Raw genomic sequence first — 15869 nt, 5'->3', positions numbered from 1 at the left:
AATCATCGAATTGTACGAACAACAGATTTTCCGCCCTGTACAGACGAGTTTTGGGGTGCACAGCGGTGCACAGCGGTGCGCATTATGCGCCGCACCGCATCGTCGCCGTTACTGTTTCTGCTGATGTTGCCGCTGCACAATTATTTATTTCTACAGTTATTTATAGCGCGTTACGTGTCTCAGGTTGGCAACCCCGTGCGCAGTTATGCAATGAATGAGAAGGAAAGAGTTATACTTATAGGTGGTAGGTATACCTCGTCGTGCAGCGCAACGCGACGCAACGCAACGTTTCGCTTCCAAGAGATAAAAGACAAGGATGTAACAAACCCGAAGAACACTCGCCGAACGGAGATGAATATTAAACTGAGAGACAATGGAAGAGAAAAAACAGATGCTGCATAGAGAACAGAAGAAGAAGATGAACAACAAAAGGAGAGAACCGCACGAGGATTACGCGATAGCCAGCGAATACTGTAGCCTTATACGGAGAAAGTATCGCGCCGAGTTGGTGGAAGGAGAAAATAAAAGTTTCGTATCCACCCGTAAAAAGAAGATGTCAAAATCGTTGAATCTGTTCAAAATTATTTTTCCCGGAGCCGGAAGCTTGAAAGAAAGAAAAAAGTTCGTCCGTGCCCGTTCCTTAAACGTGGAGTCCTTTGAGCTCTTACACAGGTGAATCGTCCTCCCTGACGCCTCTCGGAAAAAAAAGGTATACAAAGACAAAATGAAAAAAAAAAAAAAAAATAGTATTTCCCTGCTCCTGCGAAACGAACAATTATTGCAAACGAGACGAATGATCGTTGCTTAAACATCAGCCGGTCGGAAATGACGATGGGAGAAAAGGTTTTCGAACTCTGGGAGCTGTTCGTGGGTAACGCAGTAGAAGCAAATGTAGGTAACGTGGTCTCTGAATAGGCTGGTCTAGCCTAGACGTAGGTAACGTAGGTATGCGTCGTTGCATTAAATGTATCTACTAGTAGGTGTATATGCCTTCCAGATACGATACTAACGTAACGGTATGAGGATACAAATATTGGATTCTCTAACGATACGTAAGACCATGGCGAGAGGTTCTGATCGCGAGTGACCTCGGAATCCAATTTTTCGGGCGTCCGCTAGAGGAAAATCATCTGTGAATTATCACCCGCAACACCCCCTGAAAACAGCTCCAACTATTCACATTTTGTGCTCATTTCCAAAGGATTGAAGGAGCGACGATTGATCGGTGTTGCCGCTGAATGCCTCCGCCCTTTATTTTCATCCGTCAACTGTCGGATTTTTCTCTTCATCCCCCCAGGGCAGCCGAGCGAGGAAATTTGCATAGCGCAACTATACGTAGCAGCGATGCAAAAAATATATATCCATCTTCCACCACCGCACAAAAGTACCGTCCGACTTGCGGATGCAGTGCGGATGAAAAACAGGAAGTCGTGTAACTTGTGGAGGGAAAAAATCTGAAAAAAGGGTGGCATACGTGAACCGTGTTCACGCACGGCGCTAAGCTGGACGAAAGCGATGCTGCTCCGACGTATGCACATATCTCCGTATTCACACCGAACGAAAAAAGGGACAAAAAAAAATCTTGAACGCACTTTATTCAACAATGTAATCGATGGATCCAAAGTTCGCGCATACCTCAAAGTTCCACCGTGTTTGTATACATATAATCCATAGATTGATTTTATAACGCGGGAAAGGAAAGAGACGGATTTGTCTTTGGTCGTGCGATGTGACGCGTCGTTCGATGCGTCGGTTGTTTGCGTTCGCATGCGTCTCTGTAGACTCCTCTTATCAATAGCATTGTTTGCACGCGATCCTCCTCTCCTTCCTCTTTCTCCTCTTTCTCGTTCTAGTCTTGGTCTCCGCGTTTGCGCTCGCATGCCTTTTTTTCCTCTTCGCTTGGACCTCCGCGGCACGTGCGGAGGCACCGACTGAGCTTCACGGTACGGCCTAGCGGCGTCACCACCGCCTGTTACATGCCTCGTTGTACGACACTAATTAAAATGATGCTTTTATTGCAACTATTACGACACGCGTAAGGATCTTCTTCGAGTTTTATAACATTACGTTCTCGTTTCATGCGCTTCGATAATTACTACCGATACATTCTGTATTGTTTCGGTGAAAAGTGGTAGGAATTGACAAAAATTCCCACGGTCTGTAAAATCATAATTTCTTCGCGATTCGTCGTCATTTCAATTTCCATTAATTATCATTTTACAAAGAATGTCCGATATTCGATGTGACGGAAATTATTTTTTCATAACGGCAGAACGTGAAGCAAGAATTCCAGCCTTCCTTCCTACCGATATTAAACGTAACTCATTATCATTCCATACATTTTTACTCGAGATCATTTCTCTCGAACAATTTTCCTTTTTCTCGCCACAGTACGGAAATGTGTATACTAGAAAACGATGTGATTGATTTGTCATTTTGTTGTTTTTTTTTTCTCTATTTCCTGATTACGATTCGACCAATATGATACGCGCGACGGCTCGTTCCCGATGATTGATAGACAATTAACAGACGACACGGACACTGCCCCGATAAAATTGATACCAAAAAAAAAAAAAGCCCAAAAAACATTGCTATCGTTTTGTACGATAATTGCCCACCTGAAATGAAAAAATAGCAAAAACAAAGAAATCGAAATCATTCGTACGTTGGTTTTTCATTCGTTAAAACTCACGGCCGATGACAGCTATTCCAAAATAACATTTGGTGAAGTAAGGTACGAAAAGATGCGTCGCGACGCCCGCAAGCACGCTGTCCTCCGGCGCCGGGTGGTAATCACGGCGAGTGGGGAGGGGGAGCGAGGGGGAGCGAGGGGGAGCTGCGGCGGGGGCGGGGGTGGGGGTAGGGGTAGGGGTGTAAAATAAGTTTCCAACTATATCGACGGCGCGAAACAAGAGACGCACGGAAAGCGCGCGCTCGCGACTCGGGCAACTTCGCGGTGTTGGTAGTCGTTCGAGGTGGGGGAAGCCGAGGGGTTTTCGGCTATCATCGCTAGAATACAGTTCAGTGACCTGGCGCAGCTTGGATAGTAGCGGGGGGGGTTTCTTTCTGACATATTGTCGGATGCCAGGCTGGTCCGCTGGCTACTAAAACGCTCGGTTGACGAAAGCCCCCGAAAAAATTCATGCCTTTCGAGCTTTTCTAATGCGTTTACCGGTTGTAGTTTTCAACAAGCGCGCTCGCGATGTTCGTTATCTTACCGTTGTTCGTCGGTTATCGTCCGAAATTGGGAAACGAATTGCCCGTTTAAATGGAAGAAAGTAACTAAATCGAGAAACTGAAACGGAAAATTGTTAAAAACGTGAAATAAAAAATTTCTATTCACTAAACGATGCATGGATAAGAATATTCGATATCTGTTTAACGTGCATATACGTACGATTATCGATACTCCAAATCGTCGTTACCGCGGTTCGCGTCAACAACAAAAACGCCCGCAGCTGCACCCGGTTCACTGCTTGCTACTTGCTACTTGGTACTTGGTACTTGGTACTTGCGACTTGCCGACTGCGCCTTGGTCAAAGCAGAAGAGTCGAGGCATCGCTACGCGACGTAAGGATATGGAAACGTTGGTCTTACCACAGTTTCATCGTCGGCAGTCGCGGTGTGGTTCTGTACTCGTGCAAACAAGGAAGTGTATTTCTGAAGTGAAGAAGGAACGGTGAAAGAATCTTATATGTACCTACGTAATATACTTTAAAAGATACGAACTCGGCACAAGACAAGCACAAGCACAGACACGACGCACGCACGCACGCACGCGGTACGTTGACTGACACACGCCCAACGGACCTTTTATTATAGATTATATACAGCATATACGGAATACAGAGAATTCTTTATCAATTCACATCGTCTGAGGAAAAGTTTATTTTCCAATCGATATTCGATCGATTGAAGAGCTTTTTTATTTTCATTTTTATTTTTATTTTTTTACTTTTCTCTCACTGTACCGTTTAAATCGGGGTTTTTTTTTTTTCCCCCTCTTCTGTTTCTTCTCTTCGGACAGTTTTTTTTCCTTCGTTTTTCAAATTTTTCCTTCTCTCAATTTTCTCACCCTCTGATTCTTTACTTACCAGTTTTTGTGGTGAATATTCGTGTTCGAGCAACGTGGATTACAACTACGATCGAATACGACGTGAACGTGTTGCTCCTTTACAGAGAGTAACGGGCATGTCACAATCGGTATATCTTCTTTAGAGGATGATTATAAATGTACGCGAATCGTGGAATATTTCGATACGTGTGTGCTAAGTGAATGATAAAAAAAATATCGAAAAATCTATCAATTTTATTGATATATCATAGAATATAATAAAACTACACGTTGAGGATTAACAAAATTTCCCTTTAATCATATAATACGTAATCTAGGACAGTGGGGTCACGGAATAGTTAAGTGATTTTACGACAGTTTTCTTAGTTTATTTTAACGCAAACAAGTGCCTCGCCTGTTAAACGATTCGTGTGTGAAAATCTATAATCGCGTGTTCGATTTGTCCTTTGTGGAAAATTTTAATATCGTTTTTGTATAGTGAATAGTGTGAAATTGAGGTGCAATAATCGTCGTTGTTACGAACAAAAAAATAAAAAATCAAGGAATATATTCACCCAGGGAATTTACGACGATAAAAGGGACCCAGCTAACGGTCGCTTCATTTTCCTTTTCTTCGTCGAGAGACGAGAAGAAATATTCGCATTATAATTATTCGAAGCAGCAATTAACGTTTTTAACGATGTTTCGTCATATATTAGAATTTTCATCCGAGTTGTGAAGTGACGTTGATACATTACATTGTTTGAATCCTTTCTCGATAATTTCTTTTTTTTTTCGAATCTCATCCGTTCATTTTCTCACTCTTCTATCGTCGCTGTGTCGATTTTTTCTCTCCTTGTCATTTCAATTTTTTTAACACCGTGTGTCGGAATTTTTTGATTAACCTTTCACCACGAATCGTAACGATAATTCCCTTCGTATTACTCGTATGTATTATTATGGAACTGTTGCGATAGAGAAGAAACAAATAATATTCCTCCGATTCGATACGTTTGAAATTTCAAATTTTACGCACTCACGCGTTACCGTACACAGTCAAGAGCTAGCAGATGATAGAAACGTAGAAAAAGGAGAAAGAAAAAGGCTTGTAAAATTTTTTAAAGTATACTCCGGGTACTGTCCGGTACATCGAATCTTCGGATAACTATAATTCTCCGTCACGTGATCATCGACGAAATAATCCCAACGCTGAATTTCTTTTATTCTTACTTCCCGTCTATCCATCCGTCTATCTATTATTTGAATTTCTTCATCTTCTTATCGCAGTTGATATTAGAATTGTAAAAAATATCACTACTGTATGTCGGAGATTCAGAAATTATATATTAATTCTAATTCTAATTTTTGAGCATCGTGAAACCCCTCGTCGTAAGAAGATTGATCGATCAATTAATTATTTATAGTAATATTAATAACATACACGTATGAAAAATCGTCGTTGGAGCACGTTACCTCGCTGCAGCCGCAATCTTATTTTTCATAGGTTACACACAGTGCACATACATACGCATTATGATATACATATATATTACAACGTATACCATACATATTATGACCACCGGCGTTCATAACTTCTAGGCTACACGTAATCACTGTACTAATCATTCGGCGGCCAGTTACGCGCGTGCAACAGCAATCGCTATATAGGGACGCAATCCAAACTTTGATCTCTGCTTAATAATAACGGAAGCGCGGGGAGGAGGGACGTCGTTACAGGGAGGTTTCTTTCTTCGATGCTTTTTATCGGCGACTTTACTGTTGACATTATCACTATTATCATTGTCATACGCAACATCAACGTTGTCAATATTCTACCGATCATTTCTTCGAGTCAGCTTCCAAATCCGAACGATAAATCTCGTCTTCTCTAAAGGTAATCGTTGATCAGTTGCACCAACGGCAATACATGTGGATGCGATAGCGATTAATTTTATTCATTGGAAACTCGCATTTCTGCTGCTGCTGCTGCGTTCTACGCATACAAAAATTACACAGCTAATTGTGCTGGTAAATATAGATTTTCTCTACGGTTATTTACGACGAGTTAATGCACCGGGAGAACGGAAATATACATACCTATACATGTATATGTATAAATACGTGTGTGTGTGTGTGTGTGTGTGTGTGTGTGTGTGTGTGTGTGTGTGTGTGTGTGTGTGTGTGTGTGTGTGTGTGTGTGTGTGTGTGTGTGTGTAAAACTCGGATTACGTATATGTATATTCTCTGCATTGCGGTGGTGATCAACAAGCATGTATTATATTTATTTATTTTTTTTGTAACAATTTTTCTCGTTTCGAAAACGCACGAATAGATCGAGATGTGCTGGAAATAGATGCATGGACGCTTTACACAAATGTGCGAACATACCTATACGAATTCGCAATCTATTATTCCATATGATATTTCAGATTAAGGAACGAGTTGTCACGTGATCGGTGATCGTCATAGATATAAAATAATAATGTATGTAGATATTGAATTAATATCTATGCGCTGCACCGCCGGTATAGTTGAGGGAATCTTTCGATATCGGAATTGCTGAAAGATAATAACGAGCCATTGCGGTAGCGCAGTGGTACTTTCGCGTGTGTTCGACTCCCGAAAATGAAAAAAATAAATATCCGTAACTAAAATAGAGAAAAACCACAAGAGAGAACGATCGAGACAGAGGGAAGAAGGGGAATGTTGGATGATAAAAAAAGGGGAAAAAAAAAAACAAAAAACTATTTCATCTCGCCTAAATTCTGGCGGCTATTGCATTTCAGTTACGTGTCGTCGTGTCGTCGTCGTATACAATGAAAGACGTTATAGGAGAAGCGCTGGGTGACTGTACTCAGAGTTCAACGTTCTGAGTTATGTAATGTTTGCCTATAGAACAGAACTGCTGCCGTTGCCGTTGCCGTTGCCGCTGCTGCTGCAAGAGCCTCCTCTTGCTCGACTGTGGCGCTGCTTTCCTCCCAACCAACCTAACTATGTATAATCACATGCAATACTTACGCATACTTAGTCGGAAACTCCTCATATCACAAACGACACAACAAATACCCGCACAAACCGAGCTCCGCGGCTCGTTTCGCGGCCAGGCAACGTGCACTCGCGAAGAATCGACCTATACCACCGGTCTTATAATACATCGAACGAACACGAATTATTATCGACTGCGCACGACTGTGTTAACTATTTATATACGTTCGAACTTACACACGTGTGTAACTCACATATACGGACGTACGCCGCAGAGAGCGATGTACGCGTATGATAACATTGCGAGCGTTGACATCGAGCGATGCTCGATGCGGCAACGCGTTCATTCTCAAGTTTCGTTTTTCAAAATCTTGCGTTATTAGTGCTCTTCCTTTTGGCCCTTTTCTGTTTTCCTTTTTTTTTTTTCTGTTTCTCTCTATTCTTTCTTACACTCTACCGCAAGCGGTTCAACGAGCCCGATGATCATAATTCAATAATCATTCCGGAAGGCCGCGGATGGAATTTACCGTACACTGCTCGCTGTTGGGGAAAATGGATATGAAAATTTTACGATTTTTCGAATGAATGGAAACCTAAAATATCCGGTATGATCCGGTATAAATCTACATCGTGTTCTTGCGCTTCGTTATACGCAGGTATACCTACGTATGAATGTGTGCAAGTACAGAGCTTTGTGTATATAGGTAGGTGCGCTTTTCCAAACTGGGTCGATCGTGGGCAGTCTTTGTATAAGGTTTACGTGTATAAATATATATAAATGTACGTACAATACATATATTTTCAATATTGTATTATGTAGTTGGGTATACGGGTACCTATATACACTCGGTATTGCTGTTTCTATCGCGGTATTATTTTCGCCTTGCTTAATACGATCAGCGGTCTGAGATAACATAAACCCCAAATTAAGAGAGAAATTGATATCAACGTTGGGGAATCAATGATCTGGTAACCCCCTGAGAACGGTCCGAATGCTTTCGCAAATTCCTAAGGAAGAGTATTATAGGTAGGTAAAGTCGGGAAGAAAATTTGACTTTATACGAGGGTATGTTTTTGGGCTTTGTTGAGCGCGTCTGCGAAAGCTTTGGAGAATCGAGTAACGAAGAGAAATGAGGTGCCGTGCTTCAACGAGTCATTCAATTCTTTGAGCTGGTCGCGAAGTCTATACTCTAGGTAAAAGATACGCTTATGAGCCATTGAAGAGAAAATATAGGAAATTATTTTTACGCCCATGCATTTTGATGCGTAATCGATAATATAATTCGATTCCTACGGTACATTTGTACCAGCGGTTTCTCGTTCGGCAAAATTTTCACCCAGCAGATTTTCCACCCTCCGTCGCCTGCGTCAGCTTCCCCTTTCTCCTTCTGCTTCTTCTGATTTTTACGTCGGTCGGTGCAGCGGAAAGTATGACTCTCAAAAATAAAAGGTATAATATGCGTACAAAAATTTTAATCGTATTTTCATCTTGTCAACGGTGCTAGGGAAAACCTTAAATTTCATCCGAACAAAGTTATAGACGCGTGTTCAAAAATCTATTCAACTATGCTCGGTGCTCTTGTAAACGAGAGCGGTGTGCTGTGATTCGCAGATCAAATTTCAACCGATTTCCAACAGTTACGAAGTAATTTACGAAAAAGTAAAAGTATAACGCAAGTAGTGAAATAGTGCAATAACAAGAGTGAAACAAAAATCAATCAACGGTGTCCAGGACTGGAGTATATCGAATTTCGGGGGGTTTGATCGAATTCGAGGATAAGCGAAATCGTGAAGGTGGGCGTCGCCTGTGAATGGCTTAATATGCTGAATGACGGAAGTCGATTTGGTACACGATCAAAGTTTGGGGATGGTACCCTAATAAGACGTAAATGGAGAACAATCTGTCAGTCTACGGCGGCCCCGGTACCTGGGGCGCGGATAGCACCAGTCCGCAACAACCAACCGAGGGACAAACGGCGATTGCTGGAAATGGAAATGGAAGTGGAAATGCCGCTGCAGGTGCGCCTGGACCGCCTCCGCCGCAGGCCGGAAGTCCGGGCAACACTATTCTCGACGATCGAAGAGCTCAAGCTAATTCTATCAGAGGTAGAATTATTAACATTTAGAAAAAAGGGGATTCACAATTTTCGTCGACCTCCAAAAAGAAAAAACAAAAAAACAACAAAACAAAACAAAAAAAAAAAAAAACATGTCGCCAAAATAGGTATAATAACCGAATGAAAGTCGCGTTATCGGACATGTCTCGACGCAATCGGCGCGGAGTATCAAATCTATCGCTTATACACGTACGTCGCGACTGGCATTTCGTTCATTAATCGTACTTGAATATTTTAATCCAGTCGTACACTCGTGCGTATCATTCGGCGTGAATTGTTCGACTACAGCTTGATTCGGGGACCGAATTTTAATGTCGTTCTATTGTTATTTTCAGCCCAGATCGAGATTATCCCGTGTAAGGTGTGCGGCGACAAAAGTAGCGGCGTTCACTACGGCGTGATAACGTGCGAGGGATGCAAGGGGTTCTTTCGAAGATCGCAATCCTCCGTAGTAAACTACCAGTGCCCGAGAAACAAAAATTGCGTCGTCGATCGGGTCAACCGCAACCGATGCCAGTATTGCCGATTGCAGAAATGCCTGCGGCTAGGCATGTCGAGAGACGGTGAGTACCAATTTCTGTCGTTTCTTCGCCCGAAGAAAAATAAGCAATAAATATTTTACATTCTTTTCGAATACCGCTCTTTTGGCTGCAGATTCGAAATTCGCTCTGTTTCCAAAATCGAATCCCTCGGTGCTGCCGAAAACCCGAAATATATTCCTGAAAAAATTCAACGAAATCAATATAAGCGAAACTTAATTTGTTCGGCCAGCACAAGAGGTTTGAATTTATCAAAACTGTGCGGTGTGATCTGCACACTCGACGATTGAATCGAACCATTAGATTCGAACTTTCGAACCGTAAGTTCAACTTTGAGTAGCACTTATTTCGGAGGATATATCTTGACGGGATCTTTCCCACTTCTGTTCAATTCAAACCCTTTTGGTTTTCAGCTCTCGATTCGATTTTTGTTTTTTTCTCTTTCTTTTTGTTAAACAATAATCAGACAAAATTAGGTGGGAATTATCTGCAAAAGAGTATTTCAACATTTCCGTGATTCGGGAAATTCCTCAGCGTATTCGATACTCTCGTTTTGATTTGCATGTCGGCTTATCTAGGAGTATACGGTGTTTTTTTACCGGATCGGCGCGGGTAGATTAAAATTAATACATATTTGCACGCATGCTGTGCAGCAGCTCTGAGGGGGCGATTGAATTGAATTCAGAGACACAATCACGCGCCTGAGGAACGGACGGGTAACCTACTAGGTACAGAGGGGATTCATTGAATAAAGAGGGTAATGTAACGTCTGCTAAATGAAACATTATTTATTTTCGTCAATCCCGATCCTCTCGCCCCTCGTCAAATGCCGCGCGAACTGCGTTCCCGAGCTCATAGTTATTGATAGTGCAACGATTGGAAGATTTCGAGATATTGTTGCTAAAAAAAAAAAAAATTAAAAATTCGCGACGACGGAATTCCATAACCAAGAATGAATTTCAAATCGTGCGCGTTTCGTCCTCAAATGCGGTTACCTATTTATTTTTTTCCACTCTCCCCTTTCAAATGAAACTAATTCGCGAGGAGATTGAAAATGTAACCGACAAAATTACCAATTGACAACGGCTTAGGATTCATAGAATTAAAAAGTTCGGGCAGATTTATTATAATCCCATGGTGTGATCTGATCTTTGGCTCCAAAGCTACACTCGAAGTCTCGACCGATTAGGTGCTTCGCCAACGTACAACGGCAATCTCCACGATCCACCCCGCATTTATATACTTTCGGAAAAGAATTTGGCGACTTTTGAGCCGAAGTACCTACCAGAAAATTAGGCCCGCGGAAAAGTGAAAATAAGCAGACGTTACCCAGTCAGAGGACGCGGGGCGTTGTGGAAATTTTAGCGTGAATGAGAAACGGAGAATTCGTATCGTCCCATGAGGAAATAAACGTTCAACAGAAAATGGACTTTCCACAGACACACCTTGTGACAACGTATGATTTTATCGACCCACGCAAAAACCTCGCCCCTAATCAATTACGTATTATGGGCGATCAAAGTGAATTTACTCGCGGACGACCCCATATATAGGTGTATGGGACATACGAACGTTGGTATTTCCTCTCTGTATAAAGTATTCATTAAGCCCGTACGTACGATAGTCTCAGATTTGGCGTTCGCGAGGCATTGACCGCTGACAATCAGCCTGTTTAAAACTCGTACCCGATGTGTGCGATCTCTCATACACGCATACAAAGATGATACCGAGGAATCGCCGGTGTATGTTAAGTGTTATACCTACTCGTATTTCGTGCGTCTGATGACGACGCGCCAAATGAATGGAACGAACGTCGACAAAAACCCAATTTAGCGAATACCACGTAGCGGAAAAGAAAATAATAGGTACGTACGTACTATTCGGCGTACGAATATACCTCATGGACATCGGATTGGTCGAACTTGTCGAGATGTTTACCCTCTGAGCGGTAGCTAGGTATCTACGCGATTAATTTATTGACTGCATTGAGAGTAATTAATAAATTCCTCGAATCTCACATATTCTCCCAAATACCGATATATGTACCGATATCGCGGCTTTCGGTATGCCATGATTATATCTAAGTTTGCAGCTCCCCGGCACACGGGAAATAACTCGACGGAGGTGTCGGTAGGGTGCAATTTTCCGCGAGACGATCACCCACTATTCGTTTTACCTACCTGCAGGAATATCGAGAAAAAAAATAGATGATGAAATTTTCGGGCGACTGGAGATACTATGAAATACCAAAGTAGTCGGTTTGAGAGCTGGCACAGGAGATAAAAGAACATCTTTCGTTGAGTTATCCTCATCTCTGTCTCACTCCGGATCGTTTGCTCGTCTCTTCTCTGTCTTTTTCTCTTCTTTTTTTCTCCTACTCTCTCACTCTTCACTTCATTCGTTCTTTCGTTCCTCCGTTCGTGGCTCGATGCGATGACTGTTTAGTCATCCGAACACAGGTGACTGAACTTGACTTAACCCAGAGTAACCCCCTAATTCCAAGAGCCAACGACTTCTGCTACTCCGAAAACTTTACCGGGTCGCGAATGTCGTTCGTTTCGTTTCATTTCGTCATTCGGCTGCACCAGCAGCTGTTTTCTGCACGAAAGATAAACGCGAACAATTCGCGGGGTTCCTTTTTATTTTTTTGATCATTTCTTTGACCAGACTTTCCATCAGATTCTTCCCAACTCGATGACTAATTGGAAGGTCATGCACCGAATGACATTTTTTCCCCCAACGTTTTGCTCTTTTCACTTTTGCGATTTCTTCTTGTTTTTTGTCCCCCCCCCCCCCCCCCCCCCCCCCCCGCCCCAAAGTTCCCAACTCTTGCGGGTCAGTGACGTTGAAACGTCGTGGGACATGAAGCGTCGATAACTTTTGCAGTCTACGTGCATAATAAGTCGATTTTTTGACACAATATGGTGGCTGGTTTCGCCATAATTCAGACATTATCGAATTGCTCGTTTCGTTGTATCGTCCATTGATCTCCATAAGGCGCGGAGATTTTCCAAAAATATTCGAATCCTTCTACGTATCGATACACATGATTAAAATTAAACGAGTCAGTTGTGCCTATTGAAATTTATTTGAATTCGAAGCACGATGATATCAAATTCATCGTATAACACGGCCATTAAATGTATAATATGTTTTAACAAGTGTCATCCGTGTGCGTGACTAAATGGAAATATGATAAAACCATTTATTTTTGAATGGATTTTAAGGAACAAAAAAAATGAATTCATTTTTATCTCTTGCCATGACGCGAGATTCGACTTTCGTTATTAGCATTTCGATGAGTGATTAAAAGGTCGATGTACTTTTAATATTTGTATGATATATGTAGTATATTCAGATTAGCGCTGTCGTTTCTTTACGTGGCTTATCTTTTACGGTGATTATTTTAATTCTTTATTTATTTTTCTCATCCATTTAGGTACTATACGATATGCAATTACAGATAACGAGCGAGCGTTTGAACGGAAATTCGTTGCTGCGCCGATCGAAAACAGTGTTGAACAAAAAAAAAGTACGAATCAAAGGTGAAAGACTGAGAAAAGTAATATTATAACATCGGTAATCGGTTCTACGGAAATCAAATTCAGACGAATCAATAGAATGTCTCGTAAAATTTCCAATGATATTTGGGTAGGAATTTTTAATACTTGGTCTACGTCGCGCTATCATTCATAATCGAATAGCCGAAAAAAGAAAAAATGAAGAGGAAAATGAACTTTTTCGCGCCACCGATCTTCACGTCACCTCGGAATCACTTCGTTATGCTTCGGACGTATTTCTAGACATCTAGCTACATACCTATAACGAGACTCTCATGCGGGACCAACCTTTCATTGTTTCGCACGTATATATGCGTGTAGCGAGTATACCCATTTAAATATAAACGGTACCAGCGATAATAATAATAATAATAACAATAACAATAATAATGATGATGATGATGATGATGATGATGATGATGATGATGATGATGATGATGATGATGATGATGATGATGATGATGATGATGATGATGATGATGATGATGATGATGATGATGATGATGATGATGATGATGATAATGATAACCATTCCGCCACCTGCACAATAACGAACGTTGAGCTATTACGCGTAGTTTGGGTAACTATTTACGTACTTCGTTAGCTGTACCTCATACATCGAACATGACGTAGCGGAAATCGCCTCCATTCTAAATCATACAGCTCAGTCATTCCGCGAATGGTTCGATGAAGTTTTACTCACAATTACTGCACTGGCTAAGATCTGACAAAATTTCTCTACGATCCAGATTTATTTTCCAGTTATCGTCGTTCGATAAATCGTCATGAATTTTATTTTGTGCTCGATACAGACAACGTACCACCGCAGGTGGTCGAAAAGCAGCTCTCTCAACGCTAACGAAAATTTTAGCCTATATCATATCGTACACGTTGAAATCCGCGCGTCGTCAATTGGGATGCATGCAGTAGCATTCAAGCAACAAAAGTTGCGTGCAGCGATAGCGGTGGTATGGAAAGAGAATAGAGTAAAGAGCGAAAACGGGGAGAAGGAGAGAAGACGCGGGCGTCGCGGAAGGCGCAACCTTAAAGACTCCCGAGGCTATACGAAGCCATTAACCACGGCACGCGCACCGGTCGGGGTGTACGACCCTTTATCACCACTCCCCCTCGACCGCTGTTTCTCCTTCCGCTCATCCCTCTCACCGCCCACCTCTGACTCTTCGGTTCCCACTTCAGCCGACACGTCTTCTCGCCACTTATCAGTGCGACCGACTATACGACGCTACCGACGTTGCGACGCGACGCTTCCACCAAACGACGAACGAATACGGCCCAACAGTTGGCGCATCCGCGATGGGGAAAGCCGAAAGCTCTTTTCCCGGGGGGTTTTCCAAAGTCTACCATTCCCCTAAAGGGTATGGTCCGAGTGGATAGGTGACTCACCCTCCTTGTTCGCTAAAAGTTTGATTCTTATTTCGAAAATTCTCAGCTCTGAAAGAAGGGCTGTAAAAGCGGAATAACGTAGAATCTTCCCCAAGTGAACGGAGTAAGATTTCGCGTCGGTTCGAGTGAAATAACGTTCGAATATTAATGGTTTTTTTTTTTTCAATATTCAAGGATTTCCACTAAGTTTTTTTATCCCCGGACTCCAGCGGTCCGTATCGTCGGTTCCGAGTCGCAGTTCGCCGCTCTTTCGACTGATTCTCCCCGACGACGCGACGGTGAAACACCAACGAATCTCTCATATGCGCACGAACGAATTATTGAATACGTTACATAGAAGAAACGTACGGTACATACAATATACGTGTAACGTACACCCGCTGAGACGTATTGTGGAATATATCTGAGACTCTCTATCATCGCTAAGCTCGAATTATTCGCGATGTTTGCATCAGATGTGTGCACGCCTGGTACGTACGTACGTACCTACGTACACATGTTTCATGCAATAGAGGGACGCACTTTCATCCGTGTAATTAATAGGCGAGGCACGAGCTACTCCCGCTAATTCGAGCGACTCTAGAATTTACATCTGAGCACTCGATCTATGTTGCGCGTTAATAATTATGCGTATAAGTACACCGGATGATTGATACCATGCATCGGCGCTCAAACTTCTCCCCATAACGGATTACGATTGAAGAAAGTACCTCCTCGTTGCAGAAAGTTCATTCCAAGGTTCGTTCCGAACGAAAATGCACCCAAGTCCGAGAACTTAGAAATCCCGGGTCCTTCGTACTATCGGACGATGATTCGCGTGTATTGAAACATTGTACGCATGGCTGTTTTTTTTACATTTTTCGAGCATCGCGAGTTCTTTTCGGAGCATGAAACTTGTTATCGTTATCTTCCTTATGGTGTCTAGCTCGGCGGAGGACCGTTCGTGTCCTCTGTATAATATGTACATACTTACTACGTACCTGGTAGATATGAAAAAAAATTTACAAAGTCGCATTACAACACTATCGCTTGCAGGGTTCTCGCCACAACCGAGTGCTCGAGCCTCACCTCTTTCCACTTCCGCAAACTGAACGATAAAACACGCGTCTTGCTTGTGTCTATCGCATCTATTTATAAATTGTGCATAGGTTTACGGTTCGTTTCATAAAATGGGCCGACTCGACGGTTTTACGATAGGTGTGGATTTTAA

The 15869-nt window shown here is 42.3% G+C and overlaps 1 protein-coding gene across 20 annotated transcripts in view; it reads left to right on the top strand.

Annotated features, from left to right (window-relative positions):
* LOC105691161 (probable nuclear hormone receptor HR3) overlaps positions 1-15869 on the top strand; it is a 93126-nt gene that overhangs the window by 61813 nt on the left and 15444 nt on the right. For 10 of the 20 annotated variants that reach the window (XM_048653651.1, XM_048653652.1, XM_020855336.2 and 7 more), the window contains one exon: positions 9492-9719. In XM_048653651.1, coding sequence (XP_048509608.1) covers positions 9492-9719 — 228 coding nt within the window. The other 10 variants (XM_048653655.1, XM_048653654.1, XM_048653653.1 and 7 more) reach the window with 8 other exon arrangements.

The sequence above is a fragment of the Athalia rosae genome, chromosome 4 (genome assembly GCF_917208135.1).
Source record: "Athalia rosae chromosome 4, iyAthRosa1.1, whole genome shotgun sequence".
Lineage (NCBI taxonomy): Eukaryota > Metazoa > Arthropoda > Insecta > Hymenoptera > Athaliidae > Athalia > Athalia rosae.
The sequence above is the reverse complement of the archived record's forward strand: the minus strand, read 5'-3'. Positions and strand labels throughout refer to the sequence as shown.